The sequence below is a fragment of the Ochotona princeps genome, chromosome 27 (assembly GCF_030435755.1).
Source record: "Ochotona princeps isolate mOchPri1 chromosome 27, mOchPri1.hap1, whole genome shotgun sequence".
In the NCBI taxonomy this organism is placed as follows: domain Eukaryota; kingdom Metazoa; phylum Chordata; class Mammalia; order Lagomorpha; family Ochotonidae; genus Ochotona; species Ochotona princeps.
The window spans coordinates 17,246,921-17,267,757 of NC_080858.1; the positions used below are offsets into that span (position 1 = coordinate 17,246,921).

Here is a 20,837-nt window from a genome sequence, read left to right on the forward strand (position 1 = left end):
GGAACAGGGCTATGTGGAAGGGTTGAAGACCTCAAAATCTGTTTTCCCCTCCCCAGCTCCCCCAGGCTGGGTGCTCTCATGTCCTTTATTCCCCTGCAGAGCCTCCCCAAGATACAGTCTAAGCTGGAGGAAGATGGGATACAAATTTGGGTCATCTCCTATTCCTCTTGCATCTAGGTGTGCCAGCCAGCATCCTGCAAACTTATCAATACATGTCTTACTGGCCAGAAGTGAACCCCACAATTCCTCTTACAGCAATAGCACCAGGTCGGACTTCACAACCCCTTTTCCTCAATCTCCTCAATCAGTACCCATCCTTCCTGACCTCCACGCACCCTCGGAGTTGTGCACTGTGAATGAATCACTCCTCTCCTGAGTCTGCTCCAGAATGCTCAGCCCTCCAGCCACAGATGTGAGACCGGCCTCCTGAATCCTCACCTGAACCAATCAAATGTCTTTCAGTATGCATACAGCACATTGATTCTGAAGAAATTTCATCCTTAGTCACCAGGGTTTTTTTTTAATTTATTTATTTGAAAGTCAGAATTACAGCAAGACAGAGAGAGACATACACAGACTGCCTACTTCTTCACTCTGTGGGCCAAAGCCAGAAACCAGGAGCTTCATCCAAGACTTCAACATGAATGGCAGAGTTCCAGGTACTTGAGGCACCTTGTACTACTTTCCCCAGGCATCCAGCATGCAGCTTGATCAGAAGTGGAGCAGCAGGATGCAATCTACCACCCAGATGGGATGCCAGCATCTCAGACAGGGCACAATGCTGGCCAGGGTTTCAAGAGGAAACAGTAACTTTGGCAAGAGAATATACCATGGCTAGTACTGGGAGTTCGCTGGAGATGCTGACTAAGCAACTACCAACTCACTGGGGAAGGCACAGAGGGAGAGTCAGGAGGTTTGATCCATGACTGAGTGTTAAACAGGAGGTAAAGTGCCCCAGGAGAGCAAAGGGAAGGTGCAAGAATTTTTTTTTTTATTACGTTGCATTATGTGACACAGTTTCATAGGCTCTGGGATTCCCCAACCCTTCCCCGTGCCCTCCCCCATGGTGGATTCCTCCACCTAGTACAAGAATTTTCATGCTGGTATCTCATACACAATGTAAGATATGATTGAGGCCTCTAGAAGTTATCAGAAATCAATGCAGTTTCATGCATTGATTTAAAATATGCTGAGGGCCCAGCACAATAGCATAACGGCTAAAGTCCTCGGATTGCATGTGCCAGGATCCCATATGGGCGCCGGTTCTAATCCCAGTGGCCCCACTTCCATCCAGCTCCCTGCTTGCGGCCTGGGAAAGCAGTCGAGAACAGCCCAAAGCCTTGGGATCCTGCACTTGTGTGGGAGACCCAGAAAAAGCTCTTGGCCCCTGGCTTTGGATTGACTCAGCTCCAGCTGTTGCGGCCACTTGGGGAGTGAACCATGAGATGGAAGATCTTCCTCTCTGTCTCTCCTCCTATGTGTATACTTTACAATAAAAATAAATTTTTTAAAATAATAAAACATGTTGAAATCTCATTTTCCATTTGGTACATTACCCTGCAGAGCTGTCTTATTCAAGGCCTTCCAGGACCAAAAGATTACCTGCTGCCACTGAGACCATTCATATCATGCTGACTCGACCCTGGGTTGCACAGTCTCTCTCCTGCTCTCGGACTGCTCTTGCCAGACCTTACTGCCCACCGAAAGCAGTGACGCTTCTTTCACTCATGAAGCCCATGCAGGGAGGCCTCTGTGCATTAATGAACAACCCCTGCAATGTGCGTGTTGCACACCTTTATAAATCAGTTTCTATTTTGAAGACACTTTAGCGGAACTTGGTATTTCAAGGAAACTTTATAAGAATCCCTTTTCTTAATAGCATATGCCATACTGACTTAAGAACATAATCTCTAACAGATTAGATGATGAAGTCTCATGTTTTTGTCAGAATTGTTTTATTACTGCAAGATAAAACTATATTGAATAACTTTCAGCTTTATGAATTATTGTAGCAAAGCTTAAGTTATCATAAGATAGTAGCTTAATGACTCAAATCAATGTCAAATTATCCAAAGAAAACTGAAAGACAACTCATTAGGGGCGCATTGCTATTATCCATATTTTTCTAAAGAAAAGAAAACACCCACACACTGTGAAGGGAATCAGAATCTGTTTTTAATATCCCTCGAGTTATAAACATTTGTATCAAAATATTTACAATTATAGTATAAGAAACAATCTATTAACGAAGAAGCCAAATACAGTACTAGAACACCCCACCAAAGTAATGCAAATTACATGAGATATAAATATCACAGAAGAAAAAAGTAAAAGACAAGGGAATGTATGGTTAGTTCGGTCATGGTTCAACTTTTTAACAAAACAAAACTAATTTTTCAATACTTTTAATACGTAAATATGCTTCTGTACTAAACAGAATGTGGCTGCACTACAGCCATTTGATAATGAAATCAAAATGATAAAGTTCAGTCTCCCACAGATTTTTGCTGGCCACTCTCTCTACTACAGCCCAAGTAATTTCGTGGCCTTTCCTCAACATTCCCTTAACCAGAATAAACATAAAGAAAATGTCCCTTTACATAATAGTAATAGTCCCTTTACATAAATACCAGCAGTTATGGTGTAATAACTTCCCAAAGAAACAAAGGTCTGTAAGAAGCATACAGGAGAAAGCTGGAGAAAAAGAGGCAAGATGCTTCAGATTCTCCCCAGGGGCAGATCTTCTCCGGGTAACCAAGGAAATGTCTTCCTCAAAACACCCTCAAAGCAGAATCTGAGATGATTTCAAACAGCTGCCCCAGGGCAGGACAATGCCTGCCTAACCAAGAATGACTTACTACTTCCAAGCCCTGTTTAGACATGCTTCTGTAGGCCCAGATGGTTCGGCTACCATCCCACTGGGCACCACAGAGTTTTTGCTGTAAGAAGAAAAAGGAAATATCTGCCCATCACCTACATTTTTTTAACTGATCTCATGGGATTTTCTCATTTTGCTTGGGGCAGGCACTCTGTTCTTCTTGTGACTGAAATATTATATGATTAATACGTCGCAATTACATAGCACCCTTCACCCAAGGATCTATTGTTCGGTTTTGGTTTGTTTGTTTTTAATCAATTTCCCAAAGTGCAATGCCTCCCCTGTTAAAACAGAGTAGGAAAGATCTCTGAGAGGTGAACACTGTCGTGTGGCACAGCTAGAGCTGCCCCCTGAGCCTTCAAGCTTTGATTCCCAATATGGATAACTAGACAAGGCAACCTCAGGAGTTCACCACATAGAGGAAGGGTAACAGAATCCTGTAACAAGGGGATGTGTCCACCTCTCTCCCATTATAGACTTACAAGAGACATCAATGGCATTGAGGGGAATCCTAAAAACATAACCCTAATAGAGCACTATGGCAAGACTGCCCCTTGGCACTTAGTTTGTGCAGTGCCTTCACCACGGAATTGGCTGCAATTGGCTCGAGGAATTCTAAAAGAGCTGGCTTTGAAGCAAGGGGTCTAGAAAAGTTCACAGCGAGAGATATCCACAAAGGACAGGTATGTGTGAAGTCTGGTCTGGGCTCTGATCATCACCCAGGCCTTCCATGGTGAAAAGTTCTTGGTATTGGTTTAGCTAATCCTATCAATTTGGCCTTTTAAATTATCTCTCTTTCCCCGTTTTGTCACAAATGCCACTGAATTTTACAAAGCTAAATAAATGCCTGTTCTTAAAAAATAATAAGCCAATGGCTCTCTGGCCAAAAGCGTCTTTTGGCCTTTCCATCACTGCAGACTGTAATGTGACGTTTTGCTTTTGAACTGGAGTGCGGAATAGCTTCCAGGTTTCACGCATTCAGCACAAAGACGAGAGGTGCTCTTGCCAGAACTTGTACCGCTATTTGAACTTGGTGCAGTAGGTTTGCAGGACCTCAGTGCGTGACCCAGAATGCACCCTTGGAAGTAGAGCCAGTGGCGCGGCAGCTGATGGGCCCCAGGTGGTGTGTGTAACTAAGAACCACAGAGGCCAAGTCTGGTGACTGGAGGGAGGCTCTCTGGCCCGCACGATGTCCTTACCAAGCACATGCTCCCACGAGCTGGGGCTTGACAGTAGACAATTTCCCAGCCAGAGTTTGGGTTTGGGCTTCTCCACCCCCCTTCTCTTCCCCTCCCCCCCCACTCATTTTTCCTGCATGACTTCCACTTCCCTCCCAGATCCGACTGCTTCCTCCTCCCCACCCCCCAGGTCCCCATACACTTGTTCAGCCTTATTTCTTTCTCAGGACCAAGTAGAGAACACCAACAACAAAGGAAAAACAGAAGCAGATCCAGGTCAGGATGAAGGAATAGCCATGATGTTGACCACCACTAGAGATGTCCCTGTTGGCATAACGGTTAGTGTAGATGGAGGCTCCGATCAAAATACACAGCCCTGCAGAAGGGGAAAACACATTGTTAGGCTTTCATTATTTTAAAATTTTTGCTTGTTTGACTTCAAAGTCAAGAAAAGCCTTTTATAATTGTTAAAACATCTTACCTCCCTCATTGGCAATCAGGAAATAAACTCTGCAAATGGTCCCTGAATAGGAGTCCAGCTGATTTGCTCTAGATTGAGCTTGGGGTTATACCAATGAATTCAAGATGGCTGGGGGCTCATAACTGAGCTGGTCAGAGTAAAACACAGGTCCTCCTTGATACCAGTTTCCTTGCCTGAACCCCAGCCTACCTAGGCAGGCTACTCAGGGATATAAAGGAATATGGGCTCCCACCACATGGGGTGTACAGGGGAGGAACGGCAGCAGGATGCAAAGGCAGACATTCGGGGGCACTGTGGCAATGCTCCTGTCTGTACGAGGACTCCCATCTTCCTGCTTTTTTCAACCTTTGTGTAGATAATGGCTAGCAACGGGCCCCAGCTGCTTGGTAGCTGCCCAAGAACACTTGTTTTAGACAGTGAAGCAGGTGAGGGGTCTTCATCCAAGCATCCATCCACAGTTCTCCACACGGGAACAAATTACCAGAGGAGAAGAGTGCACAAGGCAAGATCACTAAGCCATGTGCTAACCTGCATGTGTCACTAGGCACTGCCAAGGTAGCGTCCCTCAGCAACATCTGCTCTGTGTACCAAGCCTGCCCCAGAAATACTCACAGCACACCAGCATGGTGGCCCCTGTCAGGAAGAAGCGATTTCCCTTCTCCAAGGTGAAGAGCTGGAACACAAAGGTGAGGAGGGAGATGACAGAGAAGATGATGGAGAGGATCATGAAGGCCTGTACCGCCTTGATGGCACCTATGAACACAGAACAGGGAGAGCGAGGGTGTTAGACACACCAGGAGACACGGATCCCCACCATGACCACCCACGTCAGCCTCACATGCTGTTGTTACATGTACCTTCACCGCCATATGTCAGGCCTACGCAGTCACCACTGGTACAGTTTTTCCAGAGACCTACGGATGAGTTCATTGAATTTGCAACCACCCAGACCTAAAACCAGAAGGACACAAAACATTGATTAGAAATGGACTCGCTGTTGTAAAGGGAAACAGAGAAAACAGAAAATTGGTTTACTAAATCTTCATCAGTTACATCCCAACAAATAAAAGACTGAAAGAATAAAATCCTCAAACTTCTTTGGGCTTCCCATTTCTGAGTCTGAGTGGTCAGATTTCCCTCTGAACAGATGGGTCGGACTTTGACCATCACTGAGGCACGGTCGTTTCAGAGTGAAACAGTGCAGCGAGAACAGCTGAATGTGAAAGGGTGACCAAAGGTACTCCCGCAGGCTCACTCTGAGCCAGCACCCTTCCTGCCCAACCTGAGGGAAGCAAGTCCTGCTCTGGAAGAGAAGAGCCAGGCAGGTGCTGTTACCTCATGCACGTGCATGCTCACACACAGAGCAGAGGCATCGACATGCAACTACCCGTTCTTCACTCAACACACAACTGCGTGCCAGGCCCTAGATTAGCGGCTGATAATTCACAGATGGGGGTGCGCTGGCATCCACTCACAGACTTTGAAGAAGTTTATCCGGCTTCTTATCCGGAGACACATAATGTTGGCAAATAGAATGGCGAAATCACAAAATCCCCGGGAGGCCTCATGGGCAGGGTAGTGTCTTATCTCAGTTAGGGTTAAATTAGCCTTGCTTAGGAGCACACCCATCCTTTGCTAAGCAATGTTTCTCTCTGATTCAAAAACCACTTATGGTTTAACTCTAGCAGGGATCTAAACAAACTCGGAACCATCATTTATCCCCTTAGTAATTGGGGACTTACATTTTTTAAGTCCAAGGTGATTTTTTTCCGTATTTTTTTCTCTCCAACCCCCCCATCCCATTACCACCTGCCCCAGCAGCCAGGAAAAGAAAAGCAAATTGGGCATTATTAACTACCACTAGAGGTCAGAGCAGCCCAAAGTTCAGACAGAAACACATGTGGCTACCTCTGTAGGGTATTTTTGGTATTTTCTTTTAGTTCTGTAGCACCAGGTTAATCTGGCAATGACTGAATCCAGTAGACCCATGCTACTGAATTCATAGGTCTGACAATCAAAGGCTCTCTTTCCTTTCCTTTCCATCCTACTTACTGGTTCCTAAAGGAAGGGACACTGTATCAGCCACAAGGCTGTCCTTGTCTCTCAACAGAGCTTGCTCTCCTACCTGGAATGCACTCTCCCACCACCCACTCTCCATCTATCTACCAGTCCTTTTCTGGACACTAATATCCTGTGGCCTCTGAACAGCCACAGCCCGTGGCGTGATCCCTCCATGAACATTTGCTTCCGTCATCTCATTATTTGGTAGTCAGAAGTGAGAGCGTGTGTGAAGTGTATGTTTTCCCAGAGCTAAGCCAGATGTCCTCACGGGGGTAAAGGGTGCGGCTTAAGCATCTTTGGCAGCTCTTTCTGTAAATATTCAGCAAATTCCTCAGCAGAAGGACACAACTCACATTGGCGATGGTCGAAACAAAGAGCATAACACAGGTGGCGATGTGGACCACAAAGATGGCAGCCAGTAACACCAACATCGTGCCTTGCTTGGTCACTTGTGAGAGAAGAAAGTTCTGCAAAGAAAACAGACAGGAACACAAAAGTTTACTGACGTGCAATAAGATGATTCTCTCTTCCACAAGGGTGAACTTAATGTTACAATAAAAACCTTCACAATTCCATTATAAATCCCTGAAAACCACCTTGGTCCACCTCACTTCTAATATGCCCACATCCATATTCATCTATTTACATACATCTAAATGTAATTCTGTTTCTTCTCAGGGAGTTATATGTTCATTTCTCTAATGTAACCTATTACTTTTATAGCAATTATTACCATGCTATATGTTAGTGTTTTAGAATCCAAAAACAGGGCTTCGGTTTTTTTGTGTTTTGGTTTTGTTTTAATAGCGTGTAATTTCCAGGTTTCTGTGAAACAGTGTCAGACGAACTTCCATTTTCCACTAGGGAAGTGCCCAGGCTCCTTCCATCCAACTGCTCAGCCAGCGATTTTAATAGCAGTGAAGGCTTTTTCAGAATAGCAGCTATTACTCAATGCCCATACCCTGAACAGGCTACTAATTTGATCCCAGGTGTGATATAAAATGTGAGACACAACTTTTATTATTATAATGCTGTTTGGTATTCAATAATTACAACAACCTAATTACAGTTTAATGGTCCAATCACTCCTGATTGAACACTACAGACTACTATTATTACACCTGAGCCTTTGGGCTGTGGGTGCCTTGGGGCAGGGAAGCCGCTCTCCATCTGGGACAAGGGTCATGCACACCACAGCCCAGTGCGACAGTTCTAGATCACCAGGAGTGTACAGCTTGAGTACCATCAAGTGTCACTTTCTACATGTGCATGACAGCTGCAGGAATGCCAGTCCCTCAGGACCTGACACAGAAGGCAGGCAAAGGTGGGGCGTGTGGCTGGGACACTGGAACTAATACAGACTAAGATGTGTATGGACCAACGAGGCACGCTAGCCATCATTTTAGCAGTCTGGTAACTCACTGATCAGAACTGCAGGTTGTAAAGGCAGGATGAGCGAGGCACATTGGGAGGCCATTCGGATTGATGTGGGCCACAGAAGGAGCACTTGGTCATGACCCACACAGCTACAATGCAGGGCAGCTGAAAGGCACATGAAAATGGCAGGGCTGGAGGTGACTTGGCCCTAGCCAGGTGGATGAGTGGATGACCTCAGCCTTGTGGGGAGGAGGCAGCTGGAATCATCCTGCAGGTCCCCCTCTTCTCTCTCACACCACCTCATGTAATTGATGCTTTGGAGTACATCTGAGCCACTTTCATGCCGCGTAGGTATTATTACAGCATACTGACAGCATCATTCCAACACTTCAGGTGCCTTTTATCTCCTCTTGCTTTCCCTATCAGGCACTCAAAATCTAGAATGATCTAACATACACCAGCATGCCTTGTTCTTCCAGCAAGGCTCTGGCTTCCATTGTACAGCTTGATGCTCACCAACAAGCCCTTCCCCATCTGGGCACACCCCACCAACCCAGGCTATTTTTAAAGAATGTGTCCAGTGACAAAAGTGGTAAAGTTGATCCTATAGCCCTGGCAGATTGGGAGAGCTTGGAGCTTTCATGGCTGCTATTAGTAACCACCCTGCACATTCAAGTTCATTTTTGCTTTTCTCATGTGTCTGCATACCTCCCCAATTTTCTGCTTGAATTTAATACACAGTGAGAAAAGGTCTGTAAATCAGAACCAGATTGAGTTAGAATTAGTATTTGACCTGTGTTTTCATCTCCTGTATGAATCGTAGGGGAAGTGCAGGTGTTGAATTGGATCATATATGGAGAATACCCAGCTCAGTACCTGGCACATGCAAAGCAGGCACTACTAGTGGGGCTTCTCTGGTCACAGTTATTATCACTAGTTTTCATCCATGAGCACAGGTAGCTGCTCCCAATACCACCCAGCTACTCAGTCACCAGGCTTTGCTCTGTGAAGCACAAGGAGGAAGCCACCTGCTGCGCATCTCACAAGACGGTGTACATAAACCCATCTTTGTCCCCTCAGAAATGATCAGTCTAACCCTTCTCTCGTGAGCAGAGAAAGGCCTAGGAACACAGCCCGGGAGCGGCCAGGAGAAAGGACACTCTTCTCAGCCCATCCTCCTGAGACCCCAAACCTCCACCATCACTCCATCGCCATCTTCTTGCTCTGTCCAGGCAAAGAAAGAAACTGACAACAAGGTCTTTTGAATATTATGTAACCAGTATTTAGGTTGAATCCTCCTCGGGCACTTCAAGTGACTGTCTTGTTGCTTGGGCTTCAAATTTACAAACCTACTGCTTCTGAGAGTGGGAATTCATTAAGGGGGCCAAGAGCCAGCTAGAATACACCTCGGGAGGCTACTTACATAAGTACCAGGAAACACTACGAGTTCCCTTCCCAACAGGCTCTGAGGGATTTGGTAGCTTGTCCTGGCTCCTTGCACTGCTTTGAAAACCCCTCTAGTACAGCCTGACTTCCTTCCACTGGCATTCAGTCTCCACTTGAATGACCCCTCTCACTGCATCTCCACTAAGGCCTCTCCATCGGAACCCCCACCACAACCCCGGGGCATGTGAGCTGCTGGCCCCGACCTCACGTCTGATCTAAGCCAAGCCCCACCTGGTCATTATTCCCCACCCATTGCAGGCTGGAGGAGTGGGTGGAGAAATAAAGCCTAAAAGCAACCCTTTCATCTTGGAGTTTTGTGATTGTACTGTGTCTTTCTACCATGAAAAGAAGCAACATGTTTTGGATTAGTTAGTGCTTTTACTGTACACAATTCTCTCTGCTTTGGCTGCAGTCAGAAGTAGAAGTTGTTTAGCTGGAGCTATTGCATAATACTTTAACTTCATCTTTCCACTGTCCCAAATTTGTCAGGTATTATCAGTGTCATCCATCGTTAGCTTAGTGGTGTTTCCATGATTTTCCATGGCTGTCACTCAACACATTTGGAAAAGGAATGATCTAATTTTTCTTAAGTGTTGCTGCTGAGTCATTCCTAGTCACCCTATCTGCAGGGCAGAGACCCCTGATACCTACTGGATGAGTCTGTGGGATCCTACCAAATAGCAGAGTAGAATGGATATAGACAACAGAAGGTCCCACGCTCTACAGACGTGGTGATCTACCCATCCATGGTGGCACAGCTTGCAAACAGTCTCCATCCCAGCCCCTGTGGGTATCTGGTCTAATTTAAAAGCACTAAGAAAAGATTCTTGGGCATTTCTATCACCGGAAGTATTGGCTGTTTCAACTTTCTTAACAGTATATTTATTTCACTAAAATAATAATAGACATCTCCCTCATACCTCTATAAATGCTGTAAGTGCCTCTTTACAATGGAAAGCACGCCTTCAGTCCTAACTGGGTAGCTCAAACAAGGAGGCAGCAAATGATAGTGCTGGGATGCTGACCACTTAAGTGCAACACTAGTTCTGCAGAGAATCTGGTGCACTGGACAGTCCCAAAGCAAGTTGACACTTGTTGGGAATGCCCCCAAGCAGCAGCATTATCTGCAGTGCTGGGACTCTCAGGCCTGGGACTCCAAGCTAGGGAATTCAAAGTGTTCTTACAGGGTGGGGCATCAGCTGACTACCCATGGAAGGCACAGCAGGAACTTACCCCTTCGCCTCACTTTCCAAACCAAGCCTCCTGGCACAGGGGTGCTCAGGAACTGGGTAGGAAACAGAAAAACCTGAGCGCTGTCTCTAAAGAGGGGTGACTGCTAGCAGAAAGTAGAATTAGACACTCAGGCCCACTCAGGCCTGTGCTCTCGTTTCCAACCTGATGGATAAGCCTGCCAGTTCCTTTCCCACACCTGTCATCTCTGGCTTCTGGCCATGTTTCTTCTTTCCTTCCCACAATGCCTGGGCCATGCGACAGCCATGGTCTCTATATGTTCCTATCTCTAATGAGAGCCTCACAACCACAGGTGATCCCATATCTGAAATTCTTTATTCACAGGAGTTTTATTACAGTTAGTAAAAATGACCTTGAGGACTCAAATTACTGATGATTGCAGCTCTATGTGACTAATGAACAGGGAAGGGGCAGGAGAAACATGGTAGGAGATGACCATCTTCTGTAGGTGCCGTTATCCTCCTGAATCTTCATTGATTCCCTGACACCCACCCAGGATTAGAGGACTCTGAGCACTGAGGAAAGCAGCCAGGCTGCTGTGGGAAGCCCTTCTGTTGTTGGAGGGTAACTACTTCCCGAGAGATGCTGCGCACCACCACAGTGGCATGTTCAGATTTGCATGCTTGGCTCCCTGATTGCCAGGCGAGGGACCAGGTGACTTCCCTTCCCTCCCTGGAGTCTGTATGCGTTTACTGAACTCCTACAGGGAGTGGCCTATAAAAATGGTCTCCAGCACCATCACTGGGAACAACACGCGAGAAAAATGCACTTGCGCACAGCAAGTGGCAGGAACTGTAGGACTTAAGTCACTGAATTAGCAAGAGCCAGGGTTGCGGATTCTATGAATAGTTCAGGAGTATCATAGAGCTCAGATTCCCTAGCCTCATGTGAGAGGGGGTGATATCCTCCCAGACAGAAGGGGTGAGATCACACAGAGGGCTCTCCAAGAAGTACATGGCTGCCCTGCTAGAGCCAGGCTCCTCAATCCCCAGGAGACAACCCAAGGCTTCTCTGGGGAGAGAAGAGCCATGCTGGCCAGCTGCCCACTTCTCTCCTTTTCCATCATCCCATAGTCAAGTCACAGGTTCGAACTCCATCACTTCCCCCTCCAAGTCTCACTTCCCACCTGTATTCTGACTGTCCAACTCAGCCTGGTCCTGAGTACTAGCCCCCACTGTGCAATCCTCTCCCTGATGCATCCCCCTTTGATCTAGCCTCTGTACCACACCTGAGTTACCTGACCATATCACTCCTCCACTCAAAACCTCCAAATAGCCCCCCCACCACAACACAGACCAGAAAAGAGGCTCCAAATCCCTCACACTGGCTCTTGCAATGTAAAGACCTTCATTTCCATATAATAAACACCTTGTTTGGGGCTTCTTCCTGTAGTAATGCCTATTAAGTTCTTTTCAGTCAAGTACAAATCCTATCTTCTCTCAGTCTTCTCAGATGCATAGTTTGGCCTCCACCCGTTTCCCTACTAAGCTCCTCCCTTCATGTAGCTCCTTATTAAAACCAATGTTGGGAGCAGACACTGTGGTGCAGTGGGTTAAGCATTCCATATCAAGGCATGGCTTGGGATTGAATCCTGCCTCTACTGCAAACCAAATTCCTGCTAATTGGAAACAGGAGATAATGGTTCAAGTGTTTGTCTATGATGTACAGTAAACATATAATGTCAATGAACAAACCAATGAAAGAAGGTAACATTTCTTTTGTATGGAAAAAGTATCAATGTCCAAATTGACTAAAGTGTTTATAAACACAAAATTCAAAATGATTTTTTTTGCAAATAAGCTTTATTCCCATATTATTAAGTTATTTAATATATTACTACCACTATGTATTAAGTGTGAGTATGTATTAGGTAAGAAAACTTGCTATGTTTCCATATTAATATCTATATAAACAGAGCCATTTGCTCAGTATCTTGGATGTTTGAACACACAAGGGCACAGACATGCATATGCTGCCCTTTTTCCAAGAGGAACTACATGAATGCAATCGAAAGATCTTAGATTTCTAAACACTTATTTGCAGATACAACTTTTCTATCTACCTCTGTGCTTCAGAAAACATGTGAACTGAAGAGGGACTTGTAAAACTCTCCCCAGCATATGAAACTCATGAACTAGGAAGCAGACATCATAGAGCTGTGGGTAAATGCCTCCTATTATAGCTGCTCACTGCCTGCAAGACCTTCAACTAGGAAAATCCTCCTGCCACTACACCTGCACGTACTCCACTGACGGCTGTTCAAAGTCCTGCTTCTTCTCAACAGGATCCCAACTAGACTCCCTACTCCTCTTTTTCTAGGAAGGCTGGTTTAGGGCAAAACTCCCTAGCCCAGTAAATTCCCTCTGGTGGCCCTCACCTTCAACCCCTAAACCTCAATCAAGTCATAACACAGCCCTGGGACTGCTCTACTGCTAGACACGCCTCTGTCTTTTCATCGGCTCGTGATTTTCCAACAGTGACATTCTCCCCTGTCTCTGGACAGCTGCAAACTTAGAAAAAGGCTTTCTCACACCATCTGATCAAAGACACTGGGCTTCCTCCCAGGCAAGCAGAAGAGAGAAAGGCGCCGCTCTGGGTCATGTGAGCTCCATGAGTCAGGCCCTGTCTCTGCAACAGGGGTGACACCCAAAACTCACGCTGCCTCTTCCTGGGGCCCCTGCAGGGTGGCATGGAAGCCTTGTAGTCCTCTATGTGTTGGGACCATCACATGCTTTTGTTGGGTGGCTCTTTGTGTGTTTGTTTATCATGGAGGATCATTTGGGTTAACAAAATACAACAAGCAAAAAGAGAAGGAAACACTTCCTTGTGGGAGAGCCACAGAGGATGCTCCTGAAGGAGGCTAAGGCTGGGCTGGAAGGCAGGCTAAGGGGAAGGGTCTTGGATGTGCTTCTCTCAGATGGATGAGCAGTGACCAGTCTCACTGCTGTCCTGTGCTAGTGTGCTTCTCCATGCTCAGCAGGGGTCAGGAGAAGGGGTATTTATTTCTCCATGGAAATAGAGGAGGAAAAGGATCCTGAGGAACCATTTCCTCCTGCCTTAGGGATAGCAAGCACTTCACACAGCTCCCCACTCTAAGTGTGTAAGGCGTGATGTTTTTAGGAACACTGCAGCTTCCATGATTTGAAGAAACATTCATAGTCATGCAGCCAAGAGAAAGCAGAGACTGTCACATTCCGGGGGAAATACAGATGCTTGCCATGGTCACTCGGGGGAAGGGGCTACACCGACCCCTACTGGGAGGTGTGGGGTAAGGGGTGGGGCAGGGAGCACTGCAGAAATGGCAGTGTTTATCCGGGCTGGTGTAGACTAGCTGTACTCTCACACAGTTAGGGATGAGGAGCCAGGGGTGGGGCTGGAGAAGGAGCGAGAGGGAAAGATGGAGGGAGCGAAGGAAGAAGAACAAGAATGTTATGAAAAGTCTGCCTCTAACTGCTGACTTGGAAAAACATCAATTAGCTTCTCTAGCTGGAGACTCCTCAAGACCACGTGATGAAGAGCACCGGTTCCAGGTTCCAGTCCTTGACTCCATCTCTTCCTACGTGACCTGCCAGCCCTGGAGGGTGAGCAGGAGGAGTGAACGGCCATGCTCGACACTGAGCCAGGGCCTCTGTCCTTCGTGTCAAATGAAAAGCCCAGGCAGGTGACATGGGCTTTCAACTGCTCGAGCTGAATCTGAGATCCAAACACGACACTACAGGCAAAAAAGCAGCAGGAATATTGTTTTTGCAAATGCTCGCACGGGAAGCAGCTCCCCTCCCTTATTTCCACAAGTCCTCCCCTGTGTCCAGGCGAGGGGGCGGATCTGGCCACATCTACAAAGGCTTGGGCCAGACCTGGGGGCCCAGAGGCTAAACCCAACCCCCGCCCCCAGACTGCAGCTGCTCCAGCGATCACTCCCTAAGTGTCCCTTGGGCAAAGCCGGAAGCCCAGTTACCATCTGCTACTGCCGAAGGAGGAGGCAGAAACTCAAGGTGTGGCAGGGCCCTGAGGCACTTAGGCGGGCCCAACAGTAGATGGCGGTAGAGCTGAGCCCCTGGGAGGGCTGAGGGCTCGGGTTCTGGGTTTAAGACAATTGACTGTTTCAGGGTTCAGAAGTCATTCAGCTCAGCCCCTTGACGAAGAAGGAAATGCCTGTGTCCGAGGTGAAGCCCGGTCAGCAGGGAAGCCATTGTCTCTCATCTTCTAGACAGGCTCCTCCAGTCTGGCACGATTTCTGTCTCTCCTGTCTGTTGCTGAAAGTTCCAGAACTTCCACCAAAACTATTCTGCCTTCCAGGATAGTCAGAGAATACAGCCCCTCCACACAGTACCACCAGTCAAAGCAAAGGACTCCTGTCACGTCCCCAAGGAGCCTACTCTGCACAATCATCCTTGTATGGTTGCCAAAAACAAGGAGCAACCAGCTTCCCATTCAGTCCCAGACCCCACCCTGGCCCAAGGGTGCCCTCCGCACCAAAGCCCAGAGAACCTGTTCTGCAGGTTTCAGCTTTGTATGCCACCGCCTACCCCAAATTCTAGTGTTCCGATTCCCCTTTTCCTGCAACCCCACCACCACCCTGGCAGGCACATGGGGTCTCCTAATCAGGCTCCCTCCTGCTCTTAGCGCACCTCTGACCTTCTGAGTGAGGAGACACCAGGGTGGTGGGGAGCAACAGGTTGCTGCCCTGTTGGCACAAACACTCAGTGGAAACTCCAACGGTTTCATGGGCACAATGACCACACTGAAACATCCCAGGTGGCCGGAGAAGCTCAATATTCTTCCTGGGGCACGAGAAACTGAATTCTGACCTCAGGACTGTCCCGAGACACGGAGGGTGGGTGGTTCCCCCAACAGGAGGGAAAAGAGCTAGTGATGGAAACCCCACCCTCCTGTCTTCAGGCATTGGCTTGTCTCCTAACCTCCACCTGCTCTCCCTGACGCCCTTCCTATCTTCCTCACACCCTCCCTCCCCTTCTCTGGATCTATCCCTCCCTGGTTTCCATCCACACCTGCACAGAACATTTTCATCCTTCAGGATCTCCTTCCTTGAGAACAGATAGAAGCTTCTTTCTTCGATCCGCTCAGTGTCTCCCTGGGTCTGATTTCATTTCCTGTGAAGTCCTTCCTGCAGGCGCCATCCTAACAGGCATGGAGAGCCTGCCCCTTCTTACCCAGGTCGGCACCTGGCATGTTTTGTTAGTCAGATCTCTTCTTTATCTCCCAGGGACCGGGGGGAGTGCCCACTCCATCTGAAGGCGAGTTGTGAGAATGCCATGCCAAAGGGATGGGACAGGGCAGGCTGCCTGATCCCACAAGGCACCTGCCGGCCAGGCATCCTCTATGTAAACCCACTTGGATGCCACAGGCAGCCTCCTCTCACTTTTCCAATAGTTTTGGATTAAATAGGAGTAGGCACGCGTCTGACAGACTTCTCCAAATAGGAATGGTGTGACCTTAGACTTTCAGAATAACAGAGGCCTTGGAGACCACCAGGAGCAACGGCCATGAAGAAGGAATCAGTTGGCTTAGCCTTGGTCACAGCTGCAGAGGTGTACAGGCGAGGTTCAAGAAGGGACTGCGTTCGTGTGTTTAGGAAACGAGACCCCTGATGATCAGCTCACGGGGTGTGGTCAACCACGGGCACAACTGTGGAGCTTCAAAAAGTGTTCTTTCTGAACCAAAGGCCAAGAATAAAACAAAACAATACAATGAAGACCTACTGAGTTCGTTAATTTAAAAAAAAAAAGGCTTAGATATTTACAGGATATAGAGATTGGGGTTGAGCAATGAGAAAACCAGAATAGATACTTGCTGGGTCACTTGAGGCCTCTAGACCGGGAAGTCTTGAGAAAGTGAATTTTGCTCAGCCTACGGAATGCCAAGACATAGAGCTGTCCAGCAAGGGGTGGGAGGGGTGCGCACAGAGGCACCTCCGAGGAGGCACTGTCCTTCCCTGTACAAAAGTGTTAAGGAGCTATAAGGTTCCAGCTGTCCAGTAGGGTAGGAAAATTAGACTTCTGTACACAAAAGGAGAACAAATGAGTCCACCTACCCCCACCAAGATCCCTCCTGAATTTAGAGTTCTAATAGAACAAAAGGAAGGCTGGAAGGGTCTTGTGTTTCTCTCTGTGGCCATCTTGCAGCCATCTGTCCCAAGGGCACCCTCCTCCACAAGCCCTCCGGAATCCCAGCCAAGCCAAAATTCCTGGGGTCACCCGCAGCAAGCCAAGTGGGTCCGTGTTCCCCCTCCCAAGACTAGGGGCTAGAAGTGGGGAAAGCTGAGACAGCCCCAGTACAGAGCTCCTGAGCTCTGCAAAGGATTTGTCTGTCCCTTCCTCCCAGTGTCTCTGCCAGTCTAAGGATGTGATCTGGACTAGTTCGGTCTTTCATGGCCTCGGGCCAACTCCCAGGACAGCGTAGCACCCCCACACGATTTGAAATCTGGATTCTCCCCACCTCTCACCATCCCGGCCAGGGCACCCGAGCGGATGTCCTGCAGCTGTGGACAGCATTCTGCTCCCACCCCATTCTTCAGATTCTGCATGGAATCTGATCTGCTTCTGAGAGTGGAAAAAAATAACCTCCCAGCTCAGTGTCGTCAAAGACGAGAGGCTGAGAGCCAGCGAAACTCACACCACGAAGGGACTTGCCTACTACCTTTGGAAGGAAGAGCAGAACATAGGAATCAGAACAGCATTTTGCGGAATGCCCTGTGAACTCTAGAATACAGCCTCTTTCCCCCGATATGAAGTTGCACTATTGTACCAGACACCACAAAGGACTCAAGTCATGATGGATTATGCTCCAAGAATCATCAGTGTTAGTAAAAAACATTGCTTGTTAGTTTTAACCTGTGCAGAACTAAAATAAGTTCTGTATTATCCTCATAAGATACCATAAGTATTCATTCAATACTGGTTTCCCTAACACACGTCCCCGTGATCTGGACATCACCAACATGTGGGAGTTCCTGGCTCTTGCAGTTCGCCCTTGCTCCTACTTAACCATCCCTCAGGGGCCGTTTTAAAGGTGTGCTGCCTGCTCAACACGCAGGCTCGTTGCATTTAAAAATTGCTTCCCAACGTCCCACATTTCTGAGGGAAATACCTCGCTTCATCAGACAAGCCGAGTCCTGCCATGCTCCTCGTCTTGTTGACGTGGGGAGAAAAATACACCCATATCTATGTTGAAATGGGCCACACCTCTGTTAGACATTCAACCAAAATGCCAACCTTAAAGAAAAACAAAAGCACAGAGCAAAGGTACCCTTTGCGCCTCCAGATTCCCTTTGGAGATTAGTGTGCATGTTGGCGTTGGCACCAGCGTGTTTTGGAGGGAGAGTGAAATGAGAAAGAGCTGGATCCCAAGAGCCATTCCTGTCCACGCTGACAAATTTCATATGCACTTAAAAAAAAATCCCTGCCTCTCTTTGGATCTGCCCTCTTTTCGCTCAGCCCTAAAATGAGGCTTTCTCTGGGTTGAAAGCGAGAGAGACATTCAACATTTTTTTACAGGAACAAACTGCCTTTTCCCGCCCCACCCTCTGCTGTGGATCCAGCCGCCCCTTGCCGCCCCTCTGCCTTCCCCTAGCCTCCACAACTGGCTGAGAAGGGAGCCTGCCACCACACCAGCCTCCTTCGGTTGAACCCCTCCCACATTTTATTTAAAATTCCACTTTCCTCTTCCCCTCTCTTTCTCTAACGGTTTTCTTAAACAACCCAATCCCCAAGGAGAAAAAAAAACGAATACAATACTTCCACTGACACAGAAGTGAAGGAGTAAGTGGAACAGCAGTAGCAGCCGATGACAAGGGTATACCATAAATCAGGTATGTGCCCACCAGCATCCAAAACCATCTACCCACAGGACAATCAAGCAACCAGCGGAGGAACAATTCAAGTCCTGAAGCTATGTGAATCCGCTGGAGACAGCATGTGGCAAGTTTACAGTGTCACTCCCCAGGTATGCAGTGTTTTCTCTGTAAAGAATATCCTTCCCCAGCTCATTCCAAAGTCCCCACTCGGTCCACACGTTCAGAGCAGGCACCTAATCACTGCATCATGTGAGCAGAGCTCAATCCTGGCAATGTCCCACTGACTCCTCTCCTCAACATATATTTTTCTGATCTTTATGGAAAAGGGACCCCAGTCTCTACTGTTAGCTGCAAGTCACAAGAATTTGACTCTTACAGATCATAGAAAAAACAATAAACAGGAGAAAAAACAAGATGCAAAGTTAGAAGAAGAAGTGTGGCCACAGCATTAGGAGCTGTCCTACCTTGGGGGACCCAGCAACGGAGGTGGCCGGAGTAAGCAGGAGCTGGTGGCTGCCCGGTCTGCTCCACTGGAGGTGTGCGACTGCAGTGAGGGGAGGGCCCTGCCTCCTGAGGTTATAAGTTTCCTCGGCTGGTGAGCTGGGGTGTGTCCTGGGCGGCTTCTTCTCACTGGTGTTTTAAAGGAGTTTCTATGAATCAGTCTGGCTTAAAAAAAAAAAAAAAAGATTTGTTGGTAAGCTACGCCCTGCTAAGTTGGCAGTCAGTCAAGAGTGGCTGGGAGTGAGCCATCAGTTCAGAGAACCCTGTTGTAGGCTCCGTCTGACTCAGAGACTCAGACCACAGTGGAAAAGGGAGTGACACTGCTTCAAATGAGTAATAGAAGTCACACAAATAGGTCTGTTTACTGAAGCCCATTCCTCCTGCCCAGAAAGCAGACTTGGTTACCATGGACATGAAGCTAAAACATAAGCCTCAGGGGGTCGGTGGGTGGCGGGCAGCAAGGACAGTCCTCTGCTAATTGCAACCCTAGCTAATCATCAGCCTGCATTCCCCTTCTTCCTCCCTCATCAAATGCATCAGTGACTGCTCATGGTCGGCAATCATCTGATGGATCTCTTATTGGCATCGCTGCCTGACCCTTGGGCACTGTCCTGTGAGTGGCAGTTTAGTGAGGCCCTGGAAGCAAAAGAACTCCCACCAAGAGCCTTGTGGCCCCACCTCTGAGTGACAGGGCACTAATGGAAGGGCAGACAATGCCTGGTCTTCAATTATGCTCCATTGGTGCCCTATAGACCATCCACGCTCCAGGAAAAAGCCTTCCAGTTGAAAGCTTTGCTCAGGAGCTCCACAATTAGATGGACCTTGTTCCAAAATTGACTTTCTTGAGCCTAGCCCCTGCCCCCCCAAACCATTCCTCTGTCACTCAGATCCCTGTGCGGGGAGGGGCCTTCAAAGTCACTTAATCCCACAGTCCAGGCAGGGGAGGAGCCCCAGGCTTTAGTTCATGACCAGCTTTCGACTTGTCGGCTGTGTGCCTCTGTGCTAACCTCTTAACCTCTCCATACCCATTTCCTTGTGTATAAAATGAGACAGCAGGAATATACGTCATGGAGCCATAAAAGAGAAATAAATGTCCACATACCTGGCCTACACCAATGCACAGAGCACTCAATCTCAGCTTCAGTGATGACTTTTCTGAAAAAGAAACAGCCCAGAGAAGCAGAGACTCATCCAAAGACAGAAAGTCATGAGCAGTAGCAGGTTAGATACAGGACATCTAGACCCAAGCAATTGTATGTCTGTGGCTCTCTGCCACATCTGGACCACCCAGTTCCCTTCACAGTGCGCTTTATAATTATTCATTCATTCAGCAAATATTTACTGCAAGCAAGCCTTCACAGGGCCCTACTCAGAGCTTTAGGTCATAGAACTGAACATATGTCAAAATAGCAAATGATCTGGTAGCTCTTCACCAAAAATGATCAGAAGAGGTGGTAAAACTAGTTTCTTTGGGCCCTATTTCTGCATTCTCCAAATTTTCTCCAACAAATCTACATTAGTTTGATTCTTAGGAGAAGAGATATTTCAACTGGAAATAAACCATGTTTTCTGGAGAGACTGGAGAAAACGCCAAAAGGTCACACAAATATACAAACAACACACACTCTCACAATGATGAGACAGTAGGTCTTCCAAAACTGCATTCTATCCCTGCAACGATAAGAAAATGGACTTTTCATCAAAAACTGACCGTGGGGCCAACGATCCCTTCGGTTCTTCACCTCCCTCTGTCCCATCATCATTTGATAATGATGCACCCCCAGCAATGAGCTAAGAGCAGGGCGAGCAGGGACCCCTTCAGGATGTCCGAAGGCACATTCTGTCTTGCTG

General features: G+C 47.6%; 1 protein-coding gene across 1 annotated transcript; it reads right to left on the reverse strand.

The window, feature by feature from the left end:
* Positions 1-4,202: 4,202 nt before the first annotated feature.
* Positions 4,203-20,147, reverse strand: EMP1 (epithelial membrane protein 1). Its single transcript, XM_004592577.2, has 6 exons — positions 20,089-20,147; positions 18,950-19,147; positions 6,952-7,065; positions 5,395-5,488; positions 5,150-5,290; positions 4,203-4,432 (listed from the first exon to the last, which is right to left on the reverse strand). Exons 3-6 carry the CDS (start codon positions 7,027-7,029, stop codon positions 4,269-4,271), a joined length of 477 nt encoding a protein of 158 aa, XP_004592634.2. The 5' UTR covers positions 7,030-7,065; positions 18,950-19,147; positions 20,089-20,147; the 3' UTR covers positions 4,203-4,268.
* Positions 20,148-20,837: the final 690 nt, after the last annotated feature.

What these genes read in the sequence shown, in the direction of transcription:
- EMP1 (XM_004592577.2), bottom strand. Translation starts at nt 7,029, where the DNA reads ATGTTGGTGTTACTGGCTGCCATCTTTGTGGTCCACATCGCCACCTGT. An exon ending in TTGTTTCGACCATCGCCAAT is followed by an intron (nt 5,489 to 6,951) that starts GTGAGTTGTGTC and finishes TTCTGGTTTTAG; the next exon opens with GTCTGGGTGGTTGCAAATTC. An exon ending in CCTGACATATGGCGGTGAAG is followed by an intron (nt 5,291 to 5,394) that starts GTACATGTAACA and finishes CTGTGTTCATAG; the next exon opens with GTGCCATCAAGGCGGTACAG.